This window comes from Morus notabilis, unplaced genomic scaffold (genome assembly GCF_000414095.1).
Source record: "Morus notabilis unplaced genomic scaffold, ASM41409v2 Scaffold3, whole genome shotgun sequence".
Lineage (NCBI taxonomy): Eukaryota > Viridiplantae > Streptophyta > Magnoliopsida > Rosales > Moraceae > Morus > Morus notabilis.
In genome coordinates, this window is record NW_010359918.1 from 139,569 (window position 1) to 165,241 (window position 25,673).

The following is a 25,673-nucleotide window of genomic DNA, read 5'->3' on the forward strand; positions in this document are numbered from 1 at the left end:
AAGCGTCTAGATCATGACTTGAGAAGCCTCATCAACCAGGGCTATTTTGGCCCAGAGTTTGACAAGAAGGAAGCGGAAATTCAAAAGTTAAAAGCTAAACTCAAATAGATTTATGATGACCTAGATAGAAGAGAAAGGAGAATGTTCGATCCACCCTCCTATCCTCTCCCTCCTTTTGGTCCATCCCTGTTCCCGTCATATTCCTATTCTTCTCAGCCTGACTATTCTAAGGTCTTTAAAATGACCCATGAGATCTTCAAAGACCTGATATGGTCAGACCCATCGGGTTCAAAGTCGTCTACCTCGACAAGGCCAACTTCTTCAAAATCAAAGACCACTCGAATGAGTTTTTCCTCAGAAGAAGAAGATGAACCTGTTTCGCAAAAGCCTAAACCAGCAAAAGAAAAAAGACATGAGTACCCTCATGCCTGCATGGTTTTCCCTTCAAAGGCAGAAAGAGCCCCAGAATCAGAAATATTTTCTAGATCAGCCTCGGCCTCTGAATCAGACTCAGAACCATCAGAGTCTCCAGAAAGTTTACCTAAAACAGAAACAGATTCCAAGGAGTCTGAAGAAGCAAACGATACCATGGACATCACACAACTGTTGATGGCTACCTCTACAGGATCCAATGATCAACAGACACAGACAGAGATGGGAGAACCCACACGGGAATCATCCCCCATAGTTGAAGAGCCTCCTGACACTCAGTAGCAGTCAGGAAATACATCTGCAAAGCCAACAATTGGTCCTTGGTTCTCCTTTGACACAGTTCCTCCAGATAAATAGAGAGAAAAAATGAGTGAATTCGGAGCATGGATTGACCTACAAATGTCAAAACTTAGGGCAGAACTTCAAGCCGTCCTCAGAGAATTCTCCTCTAGATTCACTGGCACTCTCAGATTCTGGTTTCAGAGTCTCGGAGGATATAGACAGTTTCAGTTCATCAAAGTAGACACTGTAGCAGGAATACTTGGACTCTTACACCAATAGTTCGTCGGAGATTTTAATCTCATTGATAAGCAGATACGTCAAGAATACTTTGAAATGAAATGTTGTTCTTTGAAAAGAAAAGACATTGAATTTCATTATCAAAGAATGTCTCGGCAGTATTACATGCTTAACGGATTCAACGATCCAAACCTCCGACAAGTATACCTATCATCACTGCCGCAAGAACTACAGCCAGAACTTCAAAGGTCCATTCTAGCTACAAAGAAGAAGTTGAAGGACATCTCCGTTGGGGAAATTCATCAACTAGCTCTAGTGGCTCTTAACAAACTCTGCGAAACACAAGAGCTATTCTCCTCCATGATGAAGGAAAGGTCCAAATTCAAGAAGGCTTGTAAAAAACCTTACTTACATATCAAATGCAAAGATGACAAATGCTTCTGTAGCCCTACAAAGCACTCCCGTGATAAAACCACAAGAAGATCCGCCAGAACTAAGAAGTTCGATAAAAAAGAAGGAGGAAGGTTCCGGTTCTTCAGAAAGAAAAAACATGACAGTCCAAAGTCCGACCGCTGTTTCAATTGCGGAGAAAAAGGACATTATTCAAAAAACTGTCCAAAGAAATTTGCCAAGTCCGCCAGAATCATGCAACAATTGCAGGCCAGCTCTACATATCAACATGAAGAAAATGCTGATCTTGAGTCCTTATACTCAGAACAGGATGATCCAGACATGGATACAGTCTTTGCTATCCCTGACTCAGACTATGAAGACTCTGGCCCAGAAGAATAAGTAGACTACCATGTCCCAGTCTACAACATGAAGCAATATTCCATGGCAACGCCAACTCCTCCACTGCCAAACATTGAAGTCCAGATTCTAGCCTCAAAGTATGATAATCCAGTAAACCTGATCGCTTACATGGATACTGGTGCAGGAAGAACAATGATGAATCTGAAGGTTCTTCCACGGGATCTATGGATCCCACACATCGAATACTTCAAAGCTACTGACGACCAAGTATTCAAGACAGAACTAATTACCAAAAACAAAATTAGTATTAAGTTCTTTCCCGGTTGTGTCATATGGACAAAGGTCCTCGGAAGTTCACTGCCTGACAAAGACCTCCTCATAGGAATGGACGTATACTGTCAAGCAAGAAGCCTTCAAATCCTCCCTTCAGGATTAAAATACAAAAGACAGTTCAAGCCCTACTCCGCCATTCTAAAGATATTTTCCATCAAGGAGGCCCCAGCAAGATATGAAGACATCAAGGATAAACTTCTGAAATGTTGTGCTGACAGTCATGATCAATTCCATCATCCCAACCCATTATGAAAAAATCAGAAGTTCTTCATACAGCTTCCTTTCAAAAAGAATGAGGATGTCAACCCCACGAAGGCTACTCATCCAGGAATGACACCATCAGACTTAGCCCTGGCCCGAGAAGAATGTGCTCAACTCCTCAAACAAGGATTAATTGAGCCCACCAGGTCAAATTGGGCCTGTCAGGCCTTCTATGTAGAAAAGAGATCCGAACAGGTCAGGGGAAAGAAAATGCTTGTTATTGATTATAAGCCTTTAAACCTGTTCCTACAAGATGACAAATTTCCCATTCTAAAAACTAGCTCTCTGTTCACTCATTTGAAGGAAGCCCAAGTCTTCTTAAAGTTCGATCTCAATGGAGCTTTTTGGCAATTGGAAATTGTCCCAGGAGACAGGCCCAAAACGGCTTTCTGTATTCCAGATGCACAATACCAATGGCGTGTCCTGCCTTTTGGCCTCAAAACATCTCCATCACTGTTCCAACGAACGATGGCCCAAATCTTTGAGCCTATTCTGTACAGTGCCTTGATCTACATAGACGACATCCTTTTGTTCTCAAAGGATGAAGAAGCCCACAAAATCCTATTAGCCCAATTCCATCAAATCGTGGACAGACACGGAATCATGCTTTCAGAAAAGAAGAGCCAGATAGGACAAAAGCAGATCGAATTCCTAGGGATGCAGATATCCCAAGGAAAGTTCCAGCCCAGCCCGCACATTGCTCGAGAATTATTGACGTTTCCAAACAAGAACCTCACAGTAAAGCAGATTCAACAATTCTTAGGAATAGTCAATTATCTCAGGGATTTCATCCCACGCGTGACTGAACACACAAGCCAGCTATCAAAGATGCTGAAAAGGAATCCCTCTCAATAGGGGACAGAATAGACAGTCGCTGTCAGTGCTTTAAAAAAGATAGCCCAGTCACCTCCACCACTGAAGATTCCAAGCACAGGAAAAAGAGTGCTACAAACAGACGCAAGTGACCACTACTGGGGGGCTATTCTTATCGAAGAACAAGATGACAAGAAACACTATTGTGGTCATGCCAGTGGCCAGTGTAAAGAATCAGAAAAGCACTATCACACCATCTACAAGGGGATTCTTGCGGTAAAATATGGAATTCAAAAATTTGATTTCCATCTTAGAGGATTTAATTTTGAGGTCCGAATGGATAATTCATCATTCCCTAAAGTCCTTGATTTTAAAAATAAAACTCTCTGTGATCCGCAATTACTCAGACTTAAAAGCTAGTTTGAAAGATATAACTTTTCTGTCAAACATATAAAAGGCCACCACAATCTCATTCCTGATTTCTTAACTCGACCAAAGCCAGTCCAGATAATCACTTCCCAAAAGGCTTTCCCTCTTATCTATATGTATAACAGTGTCCACACACCGCTATGTTTTCCGGTAAAGCCAGACCACCGTTTTTCGCCAGGCCTAGATAGTACAGCTCCTCCTGAGCGAATCAAACACTATGCAAGAATCCACCTCTTCGACTATTTATCTAGAGTCTGTAAGATCGACCCAACAGAACTCATGTACAATCCTGACCAGCCATACCTTGCCATCTTCCACCTCCGGCCTTTTGTCAAAGTTACGCAAGACGACATCTAGTACGTATGGTGCCTAATGTCTCTTTACAAGATCGCTCTGAACTACCCATTAATGCATATGCACACACATCTCAGTAATCCCAGTAACGAGGGGTCAGCTCTTTGGCAACTTCTAGAAATGATCAATCCACTCCCATGGTGGAGACAAGAAGTCGAACAACTCCTTCAGCGTTATCAAGTCTGGACCCTTTCCCCTAGAGAAGTCCCCCGGGTGCACACTATCTTCTTCCTACACCGTCCATATCTACTCAATTCCCAGACACAAGGACTTTACACCCAACATGAGATATATGCTTTGTACACTGGGTATAACTATCCCCAGTCTCTCAAGGATATCTCCGACCACCTTGGCAAAGTTCTATGCAGAGAAAATGGACATCAACCAGATCTCTTGCTCCGACCCTGCACCAGCTCTGCAATAGCTCCGCCACTTCATGTCTATGGGCCAGATAACATCTTCACTGTTAGCAACAGTGGATACTTTGCTTTCAACCAAGGAGGGGCATCAACTTTTGGCGCTACTCAACCACCCCAAGGTACACAGGAAGATACTGCTCAACCACCCCGAGACACACAGGAACAACCAAACTTCAACTCTACACTATTCCAAGATTCCCAAGACCTAAATAATGACTCACCAATAGATCTTAATCAGTGGCTTACACGTGACTGCATTCAAGAAACAAGTCCGTCCAATTCATCCACAGAAACAAGCACTATCTCTCTGTGATGGGACCCATCTCTCAGTCATAAGTCCTTATCCTCTATCCTGTACAGTATTACTTTTTGCTTAAGTCAAAAGTGTAACAGTGTCATGTCTGCCACTCCACTGAAAGTAGTTTTATCTTTTCTTACTTTATTTAAAGTCGCGAGTCTTTCCCAATTAGTCAAAAGTATATTAGTTTGTATCTTATCCTGTTGGAGTGACTAGTGTTTGGCCTCAGCTATACATTGAGAGGCATTCTCTTGGTTTAGGCAGAGTTCCTCGAACCAAGAAGAACTTGTATACAGCTTTCCCAGTAATCAAATATGAGTTTCTAAATTCTCTCTTTCTCTCTAAAATTCTGAGTTCCCTCTTTTATATTATGATCTTCATCCCCTTATCTAGTATGCTCTATGCTTGCCTCCAGTAGAGGATCCTGCATATCAGAACGATTAAGCTTAAGATCCAAACTACGATCTCCATAACTATGTGTAATAAACACCTGTAGCACTGTAAGCTAAAAGTAGCACGTGACATTCTAATAACTCCAGTGTCAACGGCAACATCGAGGCAAGCATTTAGTGCAAGAAACCGAATTCTTAACAAAAAGATGAGTAGAATGTACCATGATATCTTGAAAGGGCTAATGTGCGTAAAAGACTAGAAAGAAGCGAGAAGACACAAACAACACTATACAAATGATACACTTCAAAAATATTTTTCAAACTTAAACATAACAAAATCTTCTGAAAGCAATTCAAGCACTATAATTTACTCATCCTTGTAATTTACTTATCCTTGTATACCGTACTCTTTTTTCTTTCGCTAAAATTTTATCCTGATCACCTCACGAGTTTTACTTGATAAAAAAATATTTTTTTAAAGGCATATGATATGTTTCGTTTTTTTTTCATTAAATATTACAAAAAATATTAAAAGAGCTAAGACCGACCCGTGAAGGGCCTAGCCCGGGCCCTTACAAATAAAGGCTTGGGTCAAGGTTGGGCCTGAAGGTCTCCCCTCAAGCCCGGCCCAAGCATGGCTCTGAACTGTTCAGGGTTGTGCTTGGCTCGTGGTGGGCTTAGGGTTATAGGTATCGTGCAGGACCGACACGGCACGTTTGACACCTCTAGATGATCATAAAATTGTATTGGCGGACACGCGCGCTCTTGCAAGAGAGAGAGTGAGAGTGAGTTTAAAACGGTTAAAACTAGAATCACCAATAAATGTGAAAGCAAGACTCAAAATATTTCAACCGAAAGTAGCTTTGGACAAAATCACTAAAATTCACACTGAGAAAGTACAACTTTATCAAGCAAAAGATCCTTTTTTCCCTTCATGGCCCATAAGAATTGCATCTTTTGAAATTTCATCTAATCTGGACAATTCCTGCACTGACCAGCTTCTGAATTTTGGTCATCACCATCGGGTTCTTTGTGTGCTCTTGTGCAGCCTTTGGATTTTCCTGGAAATCAATCAATACCTGTCGACAACCCCAACAAAAATAGTATTTAGAAGCTCCATACCAAATTTGCAAGTATAACCTTAAGAATAATAACAAAAAACAAAAAAACAAAAAAACACACATATATATATATATATATGAAATTATAGTTACCTGTCTCATAACAGGGTCTGAGAGGATGTTCTGAATTTCCGGGTCCTGCATTCCTTTAGCCTGCAGGAACAGATTTAACTTACTACAGTATCCTTAACAAAATAGCCTAAAAGAACCTATCTCAAAAGTTGTTCAAAAAGGCCAAACCTGTCTCTCCTTCAACTCCTCAGGACTCAAATCTCCACGGCTAGCCTTGTTAATTTGTTCTACACATCTACAAGAAAAGAATTCAAGAGGCAATTAAAAAGTACGCTCTCCACCATTGTGCACCTTTATCTCATGATGCGCACAAAAACAAAGAATCAAGCACCAAACCATTAGCTAGTAGCTTAGTACTCGATGTTCCATACCTTCTCACACCATCAAGCAACTCCTGGTTTTGAGGGTCATGTTTCAACCCCTCCTGGTACGTCTCCAAAGCTTTCTCATATTCCTTCGTGAAGAACTGGATAGCACCCTTTCTCGTATAGCCCTTCGAGAATGTCGGGTCGAGCTCAATGCACTTCTCCGCATCCTTCAGTCCCTCAGGAAGCGCTCCCAGTTTCGTGTAGCAAGCAGCTCTATTACTATAGGCCTGTAGATAAAATTAAAAGAGAGTTGATGCAGCATCAGACTACGCACTTCACGTTCTATATTCATACAGTCCATTCCTAAGAACATCAAAGGTTTTCCAACGTTCTATAACTATACAGTCTATTCCTAAGAACATCAAAGCTTTTTCCTACCTTTGGATCGTTGGGATTCCTTTTCAATGATTCAGTGTAATGCTTGACAGCCTCAGGATACTTCTGCTGCTTGAAAAACTCATTTCCTGCACATCCATTTTTGTTAACGAATAATCAAGCTACAGATTTAATACACAGAGGGAAGTATTGAAATATGCCGAAACAGGGAAACATTCAGTTCAAACAGAAACATCAATTGCCCTACAAGCTCTTAAGTGGTCACAATATGGACTAGGGAGTCCATTCTCACATGGACCCAGGCAAAAAAAAAAAAAAAAAGGAAATAAAGTATGAGAGCATGACAAATTAGGTTAATTCCGGAAATCTAAATGATGCCTATAAAAGATTCTAGATAATTTTAGTAAGAGAAGACACACCTTTCTCACGCTCCTCATCAGCCAACTTGGGATCAAAATATTCTTGTTGCTCAAGCTCCTTTTTGGCTTTCTCAACATCGTTTAGTTTCTTCAGTGTTTCCGGGTTGCGATGCTCCGTCAGAGCTTTTTGGAAGGATTCAATGGCGGGTTCATAGTCCTTCGAGCTCTTGGCCAATTTCACCAAGGCAGTTCCTTTCCTAGTCAAAGCTTTTGCTATCATCTTATAGTCTGACCTTAGCTCTCGCCCCCTCTCAACAGCCTTGTCACAGTCTTTTATACATTCCTCATACTAAAATACCAGAGAAAGGGATTTAAACTTGATTTCAAACAGAGATGCCTAGGATGAATGACAAAGATCACAGAGGGAAAAAAAAATTGCAGATTGATCTAAAAGAACACAAGTTAAATAGTTCATATACTTGCAATTACATGACAACGATTACCAATTGATGTAAAAGCACCCTAGTTAACTAGTTCACATGCTTAAAAGCACCCTAGTCAACGATTACATGACAACGATTACCAATTGATAAATAACACCTGTAACCATAGCCCAAAAGCTCAAAAACCCAAAAATTAAAATAGTACCAGTCCTGTGAATTACAAACATCACATCAAAATAATTGCCAACTTATACAAAAGCTTTCAAGTTAAGTAGTTCATATGCTTGCAATTACCTGGCCCATCTCTAGATAAGTCGCCGCACGGTTCATGATGAAAGAAATATCTTCGTCGTCCAATTCAATCGCCTTGGTGTAGTGCTGAATCGCCGTGTCGAAATCCTTCTTCTTGTAAGCTGCATTCCCAGCCTCCTTCTCCTTCAAAGCCTGCGATTTCCTCTCCTTCTTCTCCCTCTCCTCCACGCTCAGTTCCATTGACTCCGATCCCGGCTCCCGTGCCTTTTTCTCCTCCTCCTTCGGCGGCTCAGCCTTCCTCTCCGGCGTCGAGGACTCCTGCATCTCCGCATCCTCCGGCGTCGGAGCACGGAACTTCACGTTGAGCAGAACACCCAACGCCTGCATCACTCTCTGATCCTTCAAATATAGATTGAGATTATTAGGGTTTCGCTGAATCTCCTGCATCATCTTCACGAAATCCGGCTGCTGAAGGTAGGGCCGCGTGGTCGGATCGGACGTGAGCTTGGACCACATCTCGGGGCCGGAGAAAGCGTCGCCGAAGAGATTATTCGGCGACGGCACAGCACGGGAGCGGGCCTCCGATTGGGCGTCGGCCAAGCCGGATTTTAGGGCTTCGTTGTTAGGGTCGATCTCGAGGCCCTTCTTGTAGGCGGAAACGGCGTCGTCGAAGTGGCCAAGGCCGAGGTGAGCGGCGCCGAGGCGGCTGTAGCCCTTGGACCAATCAGGCTTGAGCTCGACGGTCTTCTTGGCATCAGACAAGGCCTCGGCGTACCTCTGGAGGGAGGCGTAGGCGGCGGATCGGTTCGAGTAGAGGACGTGATTGGTCGGAGCGAGGGCGATGGCGTCGGAGAAGTGAGAGACGGCGGCGATGAAGTCGCCGGCGGAGAAGGCGGCGTTGCCTTTGGCTTTGGCATCGTCAGCCATGGCGCAGGGGCAGGATTGTAATTTTCGAAGGGTGTGAAGAAAATTGAAGATTAGTGAAGATGGTTTTGTTTTGTGTTGAGCTTATAAGAAGAGTGAGAGGCAGGGCCGAGAGACTTCTGGTGAAGTGGAATCTCGTGGTTCTGGAATGTTCTGTTTTTTTCCTTTCGTAATTGTAACGAACGAAACTTTGCTAAAAAAAAAAAAAAATGTTACGAAGGAAACTGTTCTGTTTGGTAACAAGAATAACACTGTCCTGATTAGCAAAAAAAAAAAAAAAAGAGTAACACTGTCCTTATTTGTGTTTGGATGCATATACACACGTGGCCAGCTTGCATTTGATAATTCAGCAAAAGGAAAAAAAATAAAAAATAAAATTGCATTAGATAACTAATAATCAATTAAAAAAAATTTTATTCAACAAAAATTAAATAGAATTTTGGAATTAAACGGGACTTTGAGTCTCTCATAGGACAAAGAGCTGTATTTAAACTCGAAATACTTGGAGGAAGTCATACTACTTTATATGAAGGATCTAAGGCTGCTCCACTAATCAATGTTACAAGTTAAGAGCTCAAATTAAGTAAAAACAAATCAACCGTAAATCTCTTCCTCTCAAATTTTAACAATGAGCGGTATGTATTCTTTTTTATGGAATATGTTCTTAACAATTTTTTTTTTTTTGTTATGAAGAACTATAATCCGGCCCCGTGTTAGTTTAGCCTTTGTTGAGAAAAAGATAAATTTCAAGCAAAAATTTTGTATTTTATTTTATTTTATTGTCTTTCATTATCGAGATAATATTGTTGCTCATTTATTCATGATATTTTACGGTATTCTAGTGTGATTTTTTTATATGGTTTTATTTCTTTAATCTTTTTCCATGAATTAATTTCTTTCTCTATTCAGTTATCTCCGAAAACAATTCCGATTAAAGTTTCAACCGATAACTTATATAAAAAGAGCTAATTGGTTTTGTCTTTGCAGATTGCAGATTGGGGAACAGTTCCAATTAAAGCATCTATTGGACTTGATCTTGAAGAAATTAGAATCGTTCAAAGATTATACCCAATTTGGTGCTGTTTGTGTTTAATGGTATTCTACAGTGAAGTTTAATCAAATTAAACTCATAACAAATACATCAAGCCATCATGAGGCCGTTCCAATGCTCATAGTCTCTGGCAAAGAAGAAAATACGTTGAATGCATATGATGTTGTGAAAAATAAATTCTTGAACCTTACGATATAAATACCATATATTAAGCGTTTCTGATAAGTGCTGGTAGAGACAAACTTATATTTATGGCTAAGCATGAAAATAGTTGTGCATTTACAAGTCTTTGCCTTGAGCTTCCAGGGTTATTTCCCTCGTCATCCTGGAGATGGACTGTATCTTTCATCCCCTCGTTGGGATTGTCACGTGATTAAAAGGTATAATCACAGCTGACCCAAAAAAAAAAAGATCCAAAAAAATGCATGATTCTGGCTATATTTGGTGGACTAGGTAAGTTAGCTTTTATTAGACATGCCAAAGACACAACATGGACTATAATTAATGGGAAAGAATGTCGCCCAAAGAAAGGTATAGGTTTCTTTCCTAAATAATATGCTTCTTTGTTGTAGTTCCGGACACTTGTTGCTTTTGTGTAGTTGTATTATGGTTGGTTTCACTGACTCTTGCAGTTTCTGATGTTCTAGAATGCTTTATCTGAAGCTGCTTATTCAGCTCGACTTTAGCCGTCAAAATGTATTTGGAATCCAAGCATCACTGTGCAGTTTAATGTTGAAACTTTGATTGGTGCGTGTGGAGGGGCCATAGCTTGATTTGTTGCCTGGATTGAAGTCCAATACCAGTACTTTACCAAGAAATGCAGGTCCATGGTTTGCTGAAGTTATATGATATGAAATCAATGTGCCTCCTGAGCGTTTGTTGCTCAAAATTCCTTCAACTTGGCAACTTTCCCGTCAAAATATTTTTACATCACCTATCATGATAATTTTATTCCTTAAATTATTTTAAGAAAACTCATAATTATCTTTTCACCGTTCTGCTGCTGCTGTTCACTAATTTCATTTCTGCTTGGGAATAGAGGCTTTAAGATTACTGGAATCCCATGGCATACAAACTCGCCTGACACAGGTATTATATTTGTTCCATAACTGGGCAGATTAGCTTCTCTTGCATAGATTTGCCACCACACTCATCAGTTGATTTGGCAAAACTAGTCCCTGGTCAAGTTTCAACTTAGGTGGATGCACGACTTGCCAAATCATAAAACAATTTAGTCATTCCATTTGAACTATGATTTAGGGCTCATTTAGGAAGTATATTTGAACCATGATTTGACTTTTGATTCAAATTCTTTGTAAAAGAACTACTAATAGGAACTTTTTTGATTCAAATTAAACAGAATCATCATTTGAGTTTTGAGTATATATACCAAATAACTCCTTACCTTTTCGTACTCTGAATTTTTGATTTATTTAGAAAATATGCCTTTACTTTTTTCTAGAAAAGTATACTTTTAATTTTAATCTCATCAAAAGTATACCTTTAGTTTGAGATTTAATCAAAAATAGCCTTTTTTTAAAGAATGTTTAACATAAATGGCCGAAATTTTGTAAAATTATAAAAATGGCTGTTTTAGTCAATCACTGATAGATTTAACAGTCAATCATTGATAGACTCAACAGTGAATCATTGATAGACTTAGCGGTCAATCACTGATTGACTCGATTATTCTTTATTATTAATTAACATTAATTAATAATTAACTAAAATTATGTTGTAATTTATCAATTTTAATAAACAAATTACATGTTTATTAATAATAAATTAATAATGAATCGGTCAATCACTGATTGACCGTATGTCAATCATTGATAGAATGTGGTCCATAGGTCAATCACTGATTGACTTATGTAAACATAACAACCATTTTTGTAAAATAAAAAAAATCAGTTATATATGAAAAGAGGTGGTTAAAAAAGATAGTAATTACATTACACAGTAAATTTTCATATATTGTGTTGAAATTTAACAAAATTTTCAAAATATTATAAATATAGCAAAAATGACATAGTAATTATATCATATTTTGTACTATATAATGATATAATCATTATTTTATTGATATAAAAATGATATTGTAATATTTCAAAATTTTTGCTAAACTTAACTTTCATATTCAAGGCTTCTCAACTAATCATTTTTTTATGGATCAACTAATCAATTTTGTGTGCAAATGTTTTCACATTAAGAGCTCAATTAAGTGAAAATAAATCAACCAAAAAGAAAAAGACCCTTCAAAAAAAACAAAAAAGAAGAAGAGGAAGAAGCAGCTTCCAACAGCCAGTGCATAAAACCCCGTCGCAAGCCCATTTGTTTTATGCCCAACCCATTATAAAGGGTTGGGTTTTGCTTCTCTACGCTCTGGAAGAATGTATTTAAACGGTTTCTATGTAAACGCAAAACGACACAAACAAGCAAAGGGCAAAAAAAAAAAAAAAAAAAAAAAAAAAAGGCTTTTTTTTTTCTACGTCCTGCTTTCTTCTTTCTACGTCCTTCGTCTCTATTGCCAATGGTGTAGAGTAGTGTGCTCGCTGCAGGCTTCATTGAATTTAACATGTTGCTTCACCACTCTTTCAGTCTCTACTCGCAGGATTGAGGTACGCTTGAAGTGGCCTTGATTTGTTTTATCAGGTTTTTCATTGATTTCCATTGATTTTATGAATAAATCTAGAATAGGTAGAAATACTTAATGGGCGTTTTTTGAGTGCTGGGTTTCTTTGGTTAACGGCTATACTGTTATAGGACTAAAGAGTGGAAAAAAAATGAGATATCACGGAACTGCCATAGTACTGTTTGATGAATTTCCTGTGAGAAAGATGGTATTCCTATAATTCTTTTGTATGGCGAATAAAAGAAAAGCAGGTACTTTGAGCTCTGAAAAGCTAATTTATGACTTTGTTTATGTCCATATCGAGGGATCAGGATCAATAGTTATATAATGATTTGCCTTTTATTATGCTGGTCCTCATTGTGTGTGTGTGTGTGTGTATTAAATCTTCGATAGGTTAGAATGCTTAACCGGCGTTTTATAAATATTGGGTATCCTTACTCACAAATAAATATAAATATAAATAAAAATGCCTTAGTACTGTTTGATCAATTTCCTGTGAGAAAGATGGTGTTCTTTTATTGCTTTTGTGTGGTGAATAAGAGGAGAGCATGCATTTTGAGCTTTAACAAGCTAGTTTTGGACTTTGTTTATGTGCGTAACAAGTAAATCAGGACCTGTAGTTATTAAGATTTGCCTTGCGTAACAAGTAAATCAGGACCAGTAGTTATTAAGATTTGCCTTTCTCCTTACATGTTACACTAATATATTGGCAACCTAATATTCAACGCACAACTTCATTGCATTTTCTTTTCCTTCAAGTTCTACCTTTCGAGATATTGTATTCTGATTATAATTCTAGAGATTGTCTTGACATTTTAGCTGTAAGATCGATATGATTTCTTTAAATTTAGACAAGGGTACGCTTACAAAATAAGCCTTTTAGCTTGTAGAATAACTTGAAGTTTGTTCATAAAATTTCGTCGCCTTATCCAAAATATGTTTACTTTTTTTTTTTTTTTCTCTTTCTAATTTCTATAATCTATAACTATTTTAGAAAGTAGAGTAAGCTTACTGTAGTTTCTCTCAGTTTTAACTGTTCAAAGTTTTTGTCCTTCTATTTTGTCGTGTTTCGTGCCCTTTTCCTCCCGTTTGTTTCACGTCGTTTTGTTTAGTTGTTTTTTTTTTTTTTTTTTTTTAAATCCCCTTTTATGTCGTTTAAAGCATACATTCTTCTTCTTCCCTCTCAATCAGGTTTTTTACCTCTCCTCTTCATTGCCAGTCTTCTCTCTTGGTTCCTTTCCCTCCGATTCCTCCTCAGTCCTCACCTTTGCTCTCCTTGTCTCTGATGCTTGTTGTTGGTGTCGCTGCCATGTTTCTGATTTTTTTTTATTTGTTTCATTATTTGATATGTTGGATGTTCATATAAGGTTCGTATCTACAAGGAGATCGTTTTGTGCAATGTGATGATAGTCACGGATCATTATCAGCCAGGCAGATTTAAGTAAAGTGATTTGCAGGATTTAGCTGTCTATTGACTCTAAGCAAAATCTAATTAAGAATAGAAAAATTGTTCGCATCAATAGCTGTGTTGATTTCTGATTTTATTAGTTTTAATCAAAGTTTAAATAATATCTTGAGAACACTTCTATTCCAAGAACTTAGTTTCACGATGATGTTACTGAGTTTCTCCTAATGCATATATGGAGTTTTGATTACACCTTAAGCTTTGTTATCTTCTTCTTTCATCTAATAAGAGTCATACAGTTTAAAGTCCTACTTGAACCTCTTCCTCACAATTGATGGGACCATTCTTCTACAGGTGTAACTGCAGCAAAAGTTTAATGAATGGTGCTTTCCAATCTAGTAGCTTGCAGGCAGCATTCTCGTACTGCGCACAGCAAGTGCGAAGCTATGATTACCACCACTACCTTTGCCTTCTTGAGCTTCCCCCTAACATGCGGAAGGCTGCTTTTGCAATCCGTGCTTTCAACATTGAAACGGCCAGAGCTATGGACGTCGCTTCTGATCCCAAGATTGGTCTTATGCGCCTGGTTTGGTGGCAAGAAGCCAGACAAAATCTACGTCAAAAAGACAATTGAACACCCAACGGCACAGGCGCTCTCCTCAGTCATACACGAGAACAGAATCACCAAGGGCTGGCTGAAACGGTTAGTAGAAGCTCGGATCAATGATGCAAGGAGAGAGGTCACTGAAATTCCAGAAAAAAATCGAAGAGTTGGAGCGATATGCTGAAGATACTGCATCAACTATTCTTTACACAACGCTGCAAGCTGGTGGTGTCATGTCCACTGAGCTGATCACGCAGCATCACATATTGGTAAAGCGAGCAGCCTTCTTTTGCTGATTAAGTCGCTGCCTTACCATGCTAGCCGCAACCGCCATTTTTCATATATACCGATTGAGGTAGCTAAAAAGCATGGATTACTAGTTGAACAGGGAGATCGATCAGAAATAAATTTGGATTCTCAGGAAAAAATATGTAATGTGATGTTTGACATGGCGTCTGTTGCTAATGTTCATCTTCAAAAGGCTCGTGGGTTAGCAGAAACGGTGCCTGCTGAGGCTCGTCAGGTGCTCCTCCCGGCCGTGCCTGCCCAAGTTTTGTTGGACTCTCTAAGATGGGTGCATTTCGATGTGTTTGATCCATGGTTAGCAAAAGGGGTCCTCGGTTTGCCCCCCTTGTGGTTCCAGTTGAGATTGAAGTGGCATTCTTGGAGGGGTAAATACTGACGTGGTTTTCTGTCTGTCCCTTTATAAGTCATAAATTTCCAAGTGGATTTTGCACCTTGCATCTTAAAGTTATGTTGACATATGTGGATATCACCCGGGGATTTACACAGATTTCTTGCACTTCAACTACGACAGAGAATGAAATTATATATAGGTAAGTTTCTTTAAAGACATATATGCTCAGCTGGAACAAGGAGAAGGTGATAGTCATCTTATAGGCAACAATCCCAGTACGCTGTACTCGTATATTCATTCCTAAGCAACTTTAAAGCACCATAATCAATTCAATGCTTCAAAGCAACTTCCTTCATCTTATTGATTCATGAGGTTACATAATCGATAATAACAACAATTTGATGCTAAATATTTTAATTCTTCGAATTTTTTTTTTTTTTAATTGACCCAAATGGAAGTGCAAGAAATCCGGGTGATATCCACACTAATGTGTAGAGAATGGATTGAGATCTAGTGTAATGGTAACATTCTCTCTCTCACACACAAACGAACAAAGTTCACACTTTCTGAAACGTGAATTTAAAAAGTAATTAAATAAATAAATACAAGAAAATATTCAAACAAGATTAACAGCCACACGACCTTGTGGCTGGCCTCGAACCTTCGACCTTGTTGGTAACAGTCACACACTCTCACCAACTGAACCACACCAGCTGGTTATTGATGAAGGCTTCAAAACATTTAAACAAGAATATGCGGAGTAAATCCATACCATTATTGGCCTCTCTACCTTATGCCCCAACTAACAACAAAACAAAAGATACTTGATTGTCAGAGGCCAACACCACCATTGTTGGGCCAACAAAGAAAAGTACAAGTTTGTCAAATAGTAACAAGAGAAATCTACAATATGTGGTCATAATCATAATTCATATACACCCACCCACAGAGAAAGATGTTAACCCATGGAACTTGGCTAATCTCAAGGAAATTGAAGAGAACCACCCATTCACTCCAAACCAAATTCTATGGATTGTTAAAGTATGGAACTTGGCTTGGAGAATGGATTGTGAAAACTATAAAACAAGATAGGGATGATGACATAAATGACATAATCCTATCATCCTATGAAATAATGCCGAAATTTTGTGATAATGATGAGAACCGTAAAAACCACCCTATAATGATGATAATATCCTTAACTATTTTTTGGTGGAAAAAAGAAAAGGAAAAGTAACTCAATTAAACCACTCCCATTTTTCTAAGAAAAGGGCCACTCAAAATGATTTTTAAAAGAGGGAGAAACAAACCAATAAAGCTTAAGCAAATTCATACATCAGATCATCCCTTCACTCTCACACAATCTTTCAGTTTGATCCAAATTCATTTTCTTTTTCCTTTTTTTTCTTTTTTTTTTTTTTTGGTAAAAAGCAAACAACCTAAATTCAAATGGATCCGTTTTATTACCTTTAATTGGATATGTAAATGTTGGGTGCTCTCCTCACAGCTTGACGTTAAGGTTTCGTTCCAAAATGGCTTTGAATGAGTTTTGTAGAGTCTCGTTCACTTCGCAGATTCAAGTTTTTAATTTGAGTTGAGATGTGACATTTTCTGAGAGCTTTTCACTATAACAGAAAAAGTTCGATGTGACATTTTCTGATAACTTTTTACTGTAAAAATCTAGAATTGAAAACTCGAATCGGTAAAATAAACTAGGCTGCATGAGGGAGAGGAAGTTGAATTAATTTATAGGAATGCCTACAACATTTGGTTTAAAAATTCTCCTTTAAAGCCCTTGACTAACGAATAACTTTTTTTTATTTTATTAAAACTAATGAATAACTTCTCCGCACATCTTTTTTTTCTTATTTTTAAATGTAAGATTTCATTTTTATAAAAGATATTATTCATTTTATTTTGATTGTGTAATGAGCTGCTAGTATGAATTTTGATATGTATTATTGGGCTATCTATTTTATTATTATTATTTTTTTGTAAATTAGATATTGTCATTTTATTTCTTTCACACAACGAAATGTGCAACGATGTTCAATACAGGATGCTAGAGTAGAAAAAAATAAGACAAATTTGAAATGGATGATGGAAAATGATACAGAGCAAAAAAAAAAAAAAAATTTACTTCTACACAACACCTGTTCACTCTATTGTCTTTAGCATTAAACTCCTCAAATAAAGCATAGTTTATCCTTTAAAAAAAAGCATAGTTTATCCTTTAAAAAAAAGCATAGTTTATCATGTAAATTATACACAACACGAAAAGCAAATCAACATTGGACGAAAAACAGGACCCTCCTTGTTGCATAATACACAAAATTGTTGTATTAAAAAGTAGATTTCCATCCGGGAATATAAAAAAAAAAAAAAAAAAAAACTCAGCAACAATTAGACAAATAAATAACCATCACTAAAAAGTACACATATGAATCTTAAAACCATTTTTAATCAAGAAAAAACAAAAAAGAAAAATACTCGACCACCATTAGATAGTTCTTGCACAATTTTTTTTGTTATTATTATTATTATTTTTTAAAGAAAAACCTTAGCAAAGATGGATGTGGTGCAAGTGCAACCAATCCTTCTTCTCCTTGGATGAAGGAATCTCAGGGGCTGTTCGGGCAGTCCCATTTTTGAGTTAAAACTCAAAAAAAATAACTTGAGTTATAAGTTTATTCAAATTCATGTTCTTTTAAGTTTGAACTCGAGTTTGAGATTAAAACTCGAGTTTAAGTTTTCCCTTTAACTCGAGTTCAGAAACTCGAACTCAAATTAATTAACAGTATTTTTTCTATTCTTAAAAATGTTATAACTTTTTCATTTTAATTCTGATTGAGATGATTTTTTTTCTATGCGTTGACAACGAAAAGACGAATAAAACCTCACCCATATACCCTATTAAAATTTTCCATTAGCATTGAGTTTTTATTAAAATACTATCTAAATACAAATTTAAGTTTTGACTCACTCAAACACAAACTCAAAAAGATTTTTATCTCAAACCATAACTCAATTGTACAAAACTAAACACAAACTCAAGTTACAACTTCAACTCAAATTATAACTCAAATTCAATTTAAAATCTACACTCAAATCACCTAACTCAAAAACAGCAAAAGAACAAGCCCAGTAACTCCGCTAGTAAAGTTTTCTAACCCTGTTGATATATCCTCCAACTTCTTCGTGTTTAATATAAGCATTTCACTACTAATAGTCGAGGGGCTTCTATTAAACCTTGTTTTATAACTGAAACTTTGAAGTTTCAGATGCAGTTGTAGCGTTCAATGCTCCCTTAAAATTTCTATGGTCAATATTGCATTGCGTAATTTCATATTCCGCAGATCATATCTACTTTGTCACTTGTCCATTGTCTAGAAATAAGAAATAAATTTAATCAAACATTTATTACATCGCGCCCTTCAACTCTTAACACGAGAGAAACAAGAAATGAATTTAATGAAAATTATAAACTAATAGTTAAGGGGTGTGATTTTTTCTTGTAGTACTTCATTATAGTGAAATTTTACAATGATTGAAAGTGGACATAATTAACTTTTATATTAAGAGTGAATCACTACAAATTATGTGTGTTATATTTGGTTATTTTTCTTCCATTTATTTTCTCTTTTAAGACATCTAATTCTTAACATATTCATTATTTACTCAAAATGATCAATAATACATTAGCCAGTAAAAAGGAATTGCTGCTTGATAATTATCTACTCCTTCCTTCAATGGATTGTCAGCTTTCACAATTGATTTTTCTGTTGGATGGAGGCATAAATTAATAGAATAAACTATCTACTGCTAGCTATACTTTGTTCTTATTAATTTTCTAATATAGTGATGCCATTCTTAATTAAGAAAGAAAGATTCATTTGCATATTCATAGTATATGTAACTTATCTAAGCGTTTCTAAGTTAGAATATAATTATTTTATTTTGGTTTTACAAAGAAAATAATCTTAATCAACTAATGTTTAAGTTGGCCCACCTAAAAGTTTGATATGTTGTTATCAGTATATGTGATGGGATTTCGTGCAAAAAGGAAAAGCTTTTTCACTTAAACTATTGAAGATATTTTCTTGAATAAAAGGTAAGAAATCCAATCATAACTATGTATATAAGATGGATATGAGCTTATCGGTCACTTTCATTGTTGTTGAGTTGTTGTTTGAACACCAATTGGAGAGTGAAGTACTGGCATTTTCATTAGTGCTCAATACAAAAAAACAAACTTAGTCCTGTTTAAATAAAAATCTTTAAAATATTTCCTATCAATTGTTGCCTCTCGTTTTTTATATATGATGTTCATCAAGAGGCAAAAAAATTAAAACTGGTCATATATATATAGATAGAAATTGTCTCTAATCTCGGATAAGAGCGGCACTTGTATATATATATTTTTAATATATATATATTTAAAACGTGTATATTTTTATTTAAAATATGTATATTTTTTATGATAAATTATATAATATACATACATATTTTAAAAAAAATACACATTTAAAAAATATATATACATATTTTAAAAATATATATATATATACCGCTTTAATCTATACTGGATTGAAGACTTGACCTATGTGTGTATGTATATTATGCTATATGGTACTGCTGTATGTTGGAAAGGTATGAAAATAGGAATTAATTAACTTGTGAGATAGGTTAAGTGCCTGTTGACACAACTGGTGCGTCAATAGTGTTTTGACAAGTCTTAGTACCTGCATTATAAAGTAGTGTGTGAAAAAGAGCTTATTATTTTCTTTTCCCTCTAGTTGAGAATAAATTATTCCAAAATTCACATGATCAAGAGGTTAATCTAGCGATGTAAAAATATTCTTTATTGGTCTGTGGCCTGTAAATCAAATATACATATTTTAATTACAAATAACACGTATTGCTGTGGAATGAGACAAAAGGAGCAAAATAATCAACATTATACATTCATATCCTTTTATTCTTTATGAGAGATTTTTGGTATATCGGTGTAATAATAAGTCAAATTTTTTGTAACTGTTAAATCTGTATATTTTTTGATTTATACGTAATTTTATACAGATTTAACAGTTAAAAAATTTAGCCTATCGATATGTTAGTGTATTAGAAAAGATCTTTATTCCTTTTTATTTATTTTATTTATTGTGCTTTGTCTTTGATTTTACTCCAACTAAATTGCAAAATAAGGCACACCAACTTTCAACCTTTGAGAGGAAAATGACCGTTTGAATTGTAAGATTGGTTATTCTATTCTCTCCTGATTAAAAAATTACCATGGCTAGGCTTCTTCCAAGTTTTTAAACAATTGTCTTAAAAAAAAATAACTGTATAATTAACATTATGGCATTATTAACTATTTTATTTATCCTCCAACCAACATTGCCTTTCGAGTTGTACTCATAGAAATCAGAATGTTACCCTCCCTTTTTTTTTCTGCGTTTGTTTTTTGCAATTTCTTATTTGTCTAGTGCCTTGTTTATATTTTTTTCTTTGGCAAGAAAATATATATTTGAAATGTCACGAGAGTTTTGTAATAAATATTACAAAACCTCACTGTAAATGGCAGATTTAAATTTCATAGTTAATGAATGACTACTTAGTGCTTTGTTATTCATTATTATTGAAGATGTGATCACTATACGTGAGTGAACGAAAAATGTCACATAGAAATTGAAAAAAATAAAATAAAATAAAACAGTTAGGTCTTATTATATGTTCCGATATTATGAAGTTAATTTTAATGTACTGCTAGCCTACTACATATCAATGATAATTTTTTATTTTTATTTTTTAACAAGTCCTTTCATAGACGGTTAGCTTTAAGTACTTCGAGATTTTTCTTTGAATGGAGGCATAGATTAATAAACTATCTACTACTATCTAATTTGTGTCCGAAATATTTTTCTAATATGATGACGCCATCGTTATCCGTAATTAAGAAAAATTACGTCTAAGCGTTTATAAATGAAGAGTTATTATATTATATTTTGGCTTTGGCATATTATTTACAAAGAATAAGATGCTCTTAATTAATCAATTGATTTTGGAGTTGACCCACCTACCTAAAGTTTAATTATGATATTGGTATTTTCATTCTTGGATAAAAAATTTCATTTCATAAAAAACAAATTACACAAGACACGAATGACCTCAAATATAAAAAAATTCGATCCCGAATCAATAACGGAATCCACCAGTAAAAACTAAAATTAATATGTTTTGTGACATTACCCCATACAAAATAGGAAAAAAAAAAAGAAAAAGGATAATACACAATTTTACCCTTGTTAAAATAAATAAATACCACTTATTCTAATAACCTGTAGGTCTATATCGTCATATATGAATCGTCAGTGCATAAATCAGATGTTCTTTAAATAATCTAATACATGTACGTACATATATATATATATATATCGTTGTTTACGAATTTTCTGTGCGAACATCTTATATAGTTAGGTAATAGATTTTGCTGTATGAGACAAAAAATAGGAGCATTAATAATCAAATCTTATTCATCCATATATATCTACGTCTGTTTTCCCTTTTTTTTTTTAATTGTGCTTTGGTTTTGATTAATTGGCCAACGTACAAGAGGCTTCACACCAGCTTCCAAGACTTTTGATAGGAAAAACAGTGTTTTTTTTTAATATATAGAATAGGAAAAAAGATTGTTTTGAATTGTAAGATTGCTGCATTTGGAATTGTACTCTTAGTAATTAAAATTTGTCCAATATTAATTGCAGACTAACTCGCATTAGTTGTTCACCTCTCTTTACAAAAGGGCATATAATGAACTAGTTAATTTAATAGAAAGTGATCAACAAGCAAAAAAGTAGGACAAAAAAATAAACCCAAAACTAAAACATATTTTAGGAAGGGAAATCACCAAGGCATAAATCATGAAAGTACCACCCAAATATACCAATAATAATGAGGCAAAAACACGATAATTTAGAGATGTCAAACGTGCCGTGCCGGGCCAGCACGGCACGCTTGACCCCAGGCCCATCACGGGCCTGGGCCGTGCCTGGGCCGGGCCTAAGAAGAAAAACTCAGGCCCGGTCCAAGCCCTTGGCCCTAGTCCATAAGGGCCAGGGCCAGGCCTAGGCCCAGGCCCTTCACGGGCCGGTCCCGGCCCTTGTATTTTTTTTTTAAAATTTAATTAAAAAAAATATCATATGCCCCAAAAGATGTGATTTTATTGAATTGACGTAATAGGAGTACACATAAATGACTGCCTCGTTAAAAATCTTGCTAAGTAAAACCCGTGGGGAGATCGGGACAAAACCTTAGCGAAGGAAAAAAGAGTGCAGTAGCTAGGAATAGTAAATTACAAACCTAAGTGCTTCCAGAAGATTCTGTTATTTCTAAGTTAGAAAAATATTCTTGCATCAAATCATCTGTGTATTGTTGTTTTCGTCTTCTGGCATCTTCCCAGTCTTTAACGCACATTAGTCCCTCCAAGATATCTGGATGCATTCTGCTTCTCTTCTCGTCAAGAATTCGGTTGCTTGCGCTAAAAGCTTGCTCTGATGCTACCGTTGACACTGGAGTTGTCAGAATGTCACGAGCTATTATGGACAGTGTTGGAAAACGATCTTTCTTGCTCTTCCACCACTATAAGATGTCTAGTTTGTCGTCATCGATTACAAAATTTGCTTCAAAATATTTGACTAGTTCCATAGACGCTTGTGTTGAGGACGATCCTGCAGTTTTCTCTTTCTTCTTCAAGAAACTCCACGACAATCCTTTAGGCCCCGAACTGGTAGTTGACGACGAAGTTACTTGTTCTTTTTGACCCGTGCTATATTTTGCTTCATACAAACTAAAAACTTTTTCAAACATTTTCTTAGCGTCAGTAATACTTAGTTGCATATCTATTTTTAAATTCTCTGCGGTAGCAGTCATCAATGATTCAGTTCCATCTACTCTGCACCTAGGATCTAAAATGGTTGCCAATGCATATGACATAGGACAACCTGACCAATAACTTTTAAATTTATTTTCCATTAAGTTAACTATATTTCTAAAAAGTTGTGTAGCCCTATAATAAGAAAATGTTTTTGAATATTAAATAGTTAATGTAAAGCTAAATGTGCAGTAGGATAATAAACTCCAGAAAGTAATTCAGTAGTATTGTAAACAACTTCTAAAAATTTAAAAAAATACTCAGCAATCTGCCAATCAGGATCGAAATTAAAATTTGATCATTCTTGCTGTTTACGTATGTCGTGATAAGCTGTGAATACGGGAGTGCTGCCTTCAACATTAAATATGTTGAATTCCACCTATGTCTCACGTCAGTTGGAAACTTTCTTAGGCACATCTGGCTATTCCTGTAATATTGTTTGAATTCTTAGAGCCGAGCTCCAGAACTAGATATGAAGGATAATGATTCTCTAATATTTGTAAGATTAGCAGAGATATGTTCAATTCTTGCCTGAACTACTAAATTAATTATGTGACATGCACACCGTTGATGAAAAATTTCCCCTCCAAATGCCAGTTTCAAACTACGTTTAAACAGATTAATTGCAGCTGTATTAGCTGATGCATTATCAAAAGTAATTGTTAAAACTTTATCTTATATCCCATAAAACCCAAAAATTTCCATTATTGTACTAAAAATAACTGTTGCGTTATGAGGATATGGACATAAACGAAAACTAATTATTCTTTTTTGTAAACCTAATCGTCATCAACGTAATGCGGCTGTGACATATAAATATCCAGTTTTATTACACCCCTCCCACAGATCAGAAGTGCAAGACATAGTAGCATTAAAAGTCTTAAAATTATCAATAAGAGATTGTCTCATTGCATAAAAAACTTTCATGCAATCAGAACGAGTTGTGTTTCTACTTACCCGTTTAAATTGTAGGCAAAAGGCTGTCTGGATGAATTCTTCGAAGAAGGCATCATCTGCAAAAGAAAGAGGCAATTCGACACTAGCTAGAAATTTAACTAGTGCCTCACGAGCACGTTGTGCATCGTATGTAAAATTTTGTAACCCATGTGATGTGAGTGATAGTGTTTGTTGGCGGGAGTCTACACTCCCACCTTGGTGCAACGGTAGACATATTTTCCAATGTCTATCCAGATGACCAGTATCCCTACCATTTTTATTAGAAAAGTGCTTTTTACAATACTTACATACCGCACGAATTTCCATCTCACCTGTTTTTAGATTTGATCGGGACTCCTCGGTGAAATGCTGCCATGCCGGAGAAGTTCGCGGTCTTTTTCCTGTGCTGCGTTCTCCAGCTTCCTCGTTGTATACTGAAGCATTATCCACCGGAGCATTTTCTGGTTCAGTGGGGGTGGGGTTGGAAGGCATCATTTCTTTCTAAAAAAATGTCTCCTCACCAAGCTCAGTAAGAGTAGTGAAATCAGGGAAGTTTGGTGAGGCCATTTTTTAGAAATTGATAGAACTTGATTGAACTTTGTAAATGAAAGAGCTAGAAAATGAATGAACGTGAGAAAAAAACTTAGAATCAAAATCAAATAGACAAGTTGAGAGATAGAATGAGATGAGAAGATGAGAGTGAATTGTTTTGTGAGATTTATGGTGGAATTAAGGGGTATTTATAGGGGATTTTTGGGTTGAAATTCAGTTTTTTTGGCCCGTCACGTGCCAAACGGGAGGCACGTGACGGGCCAAACGGGAGGCCCGTCACGTGCCGAATGTTGGGCCCGCGAAGGGCCCACTGGACTAAATGAAATGTGTTTCTTCGTGGGCCGTTTTGTAGGCTTGGGCCGGGCCGAATAAGGGCCGTGCTGCGGGCCTCCACGTGCTTGGGCCGCGGGCTGAGAAGTTGAGGCTCAGCCTTAGTCCATTACACGTGTTGTGTCGATACAACCCGTAACAGTAACGAATCAGATCGTACCAAATCAGATACTATTATGAGCTGGATTGGGCCGGGCCGTCCATGGATGGCCTGGCCCATTTGACACCTCTACGATAATTGATAGACAAACTGCAAAAAAACAATAACGGCCAAAGACATAGCAAAATAACATGGAAATGGCTTTTTCTCCCCCTTAATTATAGCTCATCGTCTAGCTAGACTTTTAACTTGTCAAACACAACAAAATTAAAGTACTTTTACCAGCAAAAAAATGTTCTTCTACGGCCTCAATCATTTCTGCTGTACAACTCTAGAATAAGCTTCTTGATCACTTCTCTTGGCCGTTTTGAACCCCACTTTTTCCTCAAGGAGGCAAAAAAAAATCTGACTAAAGACGACATGACCATTAGAAACACACAATTGATGAGTCACCACCTTCAATTTGCCAAAATACAAACTCCCACTGATCCCACTTGTACAAGTCACACAAAATGTGGACCCACCGAGTCCGAAGTCCTCACCGTGCGTGTCAACATCTTGTTTTGCATGGCACCTCACACCTCTCACCTCTTCCACCTTTTTATACAAACTCTTTCC

At 36.6% G+C, this 25,673-nt stretch overlaps 3 protein-coding genes across 3 annotated transcripts; 2 read left to right on the top strand and 1 right to left on the bottom strand.

Annotated features, from left to right (window-relative positions):
- Window positions 1-240: 240 nt before the first annotated feature.
- On the top strand, window positions 241-714 carry LOC112091071 (suppressor protein SRP40-like). Its single transcript, XM_024163854.1, has one exon. The coding sequence runs from the start codon at window positions 241-243 to the stop codon at window positions 712-714; it is 474 nt and encodes a 157-aa protein (XP_024019622.1).
- A 5,079-nt stretch (window positions 715-5,793) lies between these two features.
- LOC21401958 (hsp70-Hsp90 organizing protein 3) lies at window positions 5,794-9,027 on the bottom strand. Its single transcript, XM_010095363.2, has 7 exons — window positions 7,997-9,027; window positions 7,320-7,608; window positions 6,943-7,028; window positions 6,568-6,791; window positions 6,365-6,431; window positions 6,218-6,277; window positions 5,794-6,082 (listed from the first exon to the last, which is right to left on the bottom strand). The coding sequence occupies exons 1-7, from the start codon at window positions 8,879-8,881 to the stop codon at window positions 5,969-5,971; spliced, it is 1,725 nt and encodes a 574-aa protein (XP_010093665.1). The 5' UTR covers window positions 8,882-9,027; the 3' UTR covers window positions 5,794-5,968.
- Window positions 9,028-12,438: 3,411 nt separating this feature from the next.
- LOC21401959 (NADH dehydrogenase (ubiquinone) complex I, assembly factor 6) lies at window positions 12,439-15,648 on the top strand. Its single transcript, XM_024163873.1, is given in 5 exon segments — window positions 12,439-12,547; window positions 14,321-14,569; window positions 14,571-14,724; window positions 14,726-14,810; window positions 14,813-15,648. Coding segments are annotated over 4 exon segments (906 nt in total). The 5' UTR covers window positions 12,439-12,547; window positions 14,321-14,342; the 3' UTR covers window positions 15,253-15,648.
- Window positions 15,649-25,673: the final 10,025 nt, after the last annotated feature.

What these genes read in the sequence shown, in the direction of transcription:
- LOC112091071 (XM_024163854.1), top strand. Translation starts at nt 241, where the DNA reads ATGACCCATGAGATCTTCAAAGACCTGATATGGTCAGACCCATCGGGT.
- LOC21401958 (XM_010095363.2), bottom strand. Translation starts at nt 8,881, where the DNA reads ATGGCTGACGATGCCAAAGCCAAAGGCAACGCCGCCTTCTCCGCCGGC. An exon ending in AGGAGTTGAAGGAGAGACAG is followed by an intron (nt 6,278 to 6,364) that starts GTTTGGCCTTTT and finishes CTGTTCCTGCAG; the next exon opens with GCTAAAGGAATGCAGGACCC. An exon ending in CAGACCCTGTTATGAGACAG is followed by an intron (nt 6,083 to 6,217) that starts GTAACTATAATT and finishes GGTTGTCGACAG; the next exon opens with GTATTGATTGATTTCCAGGA.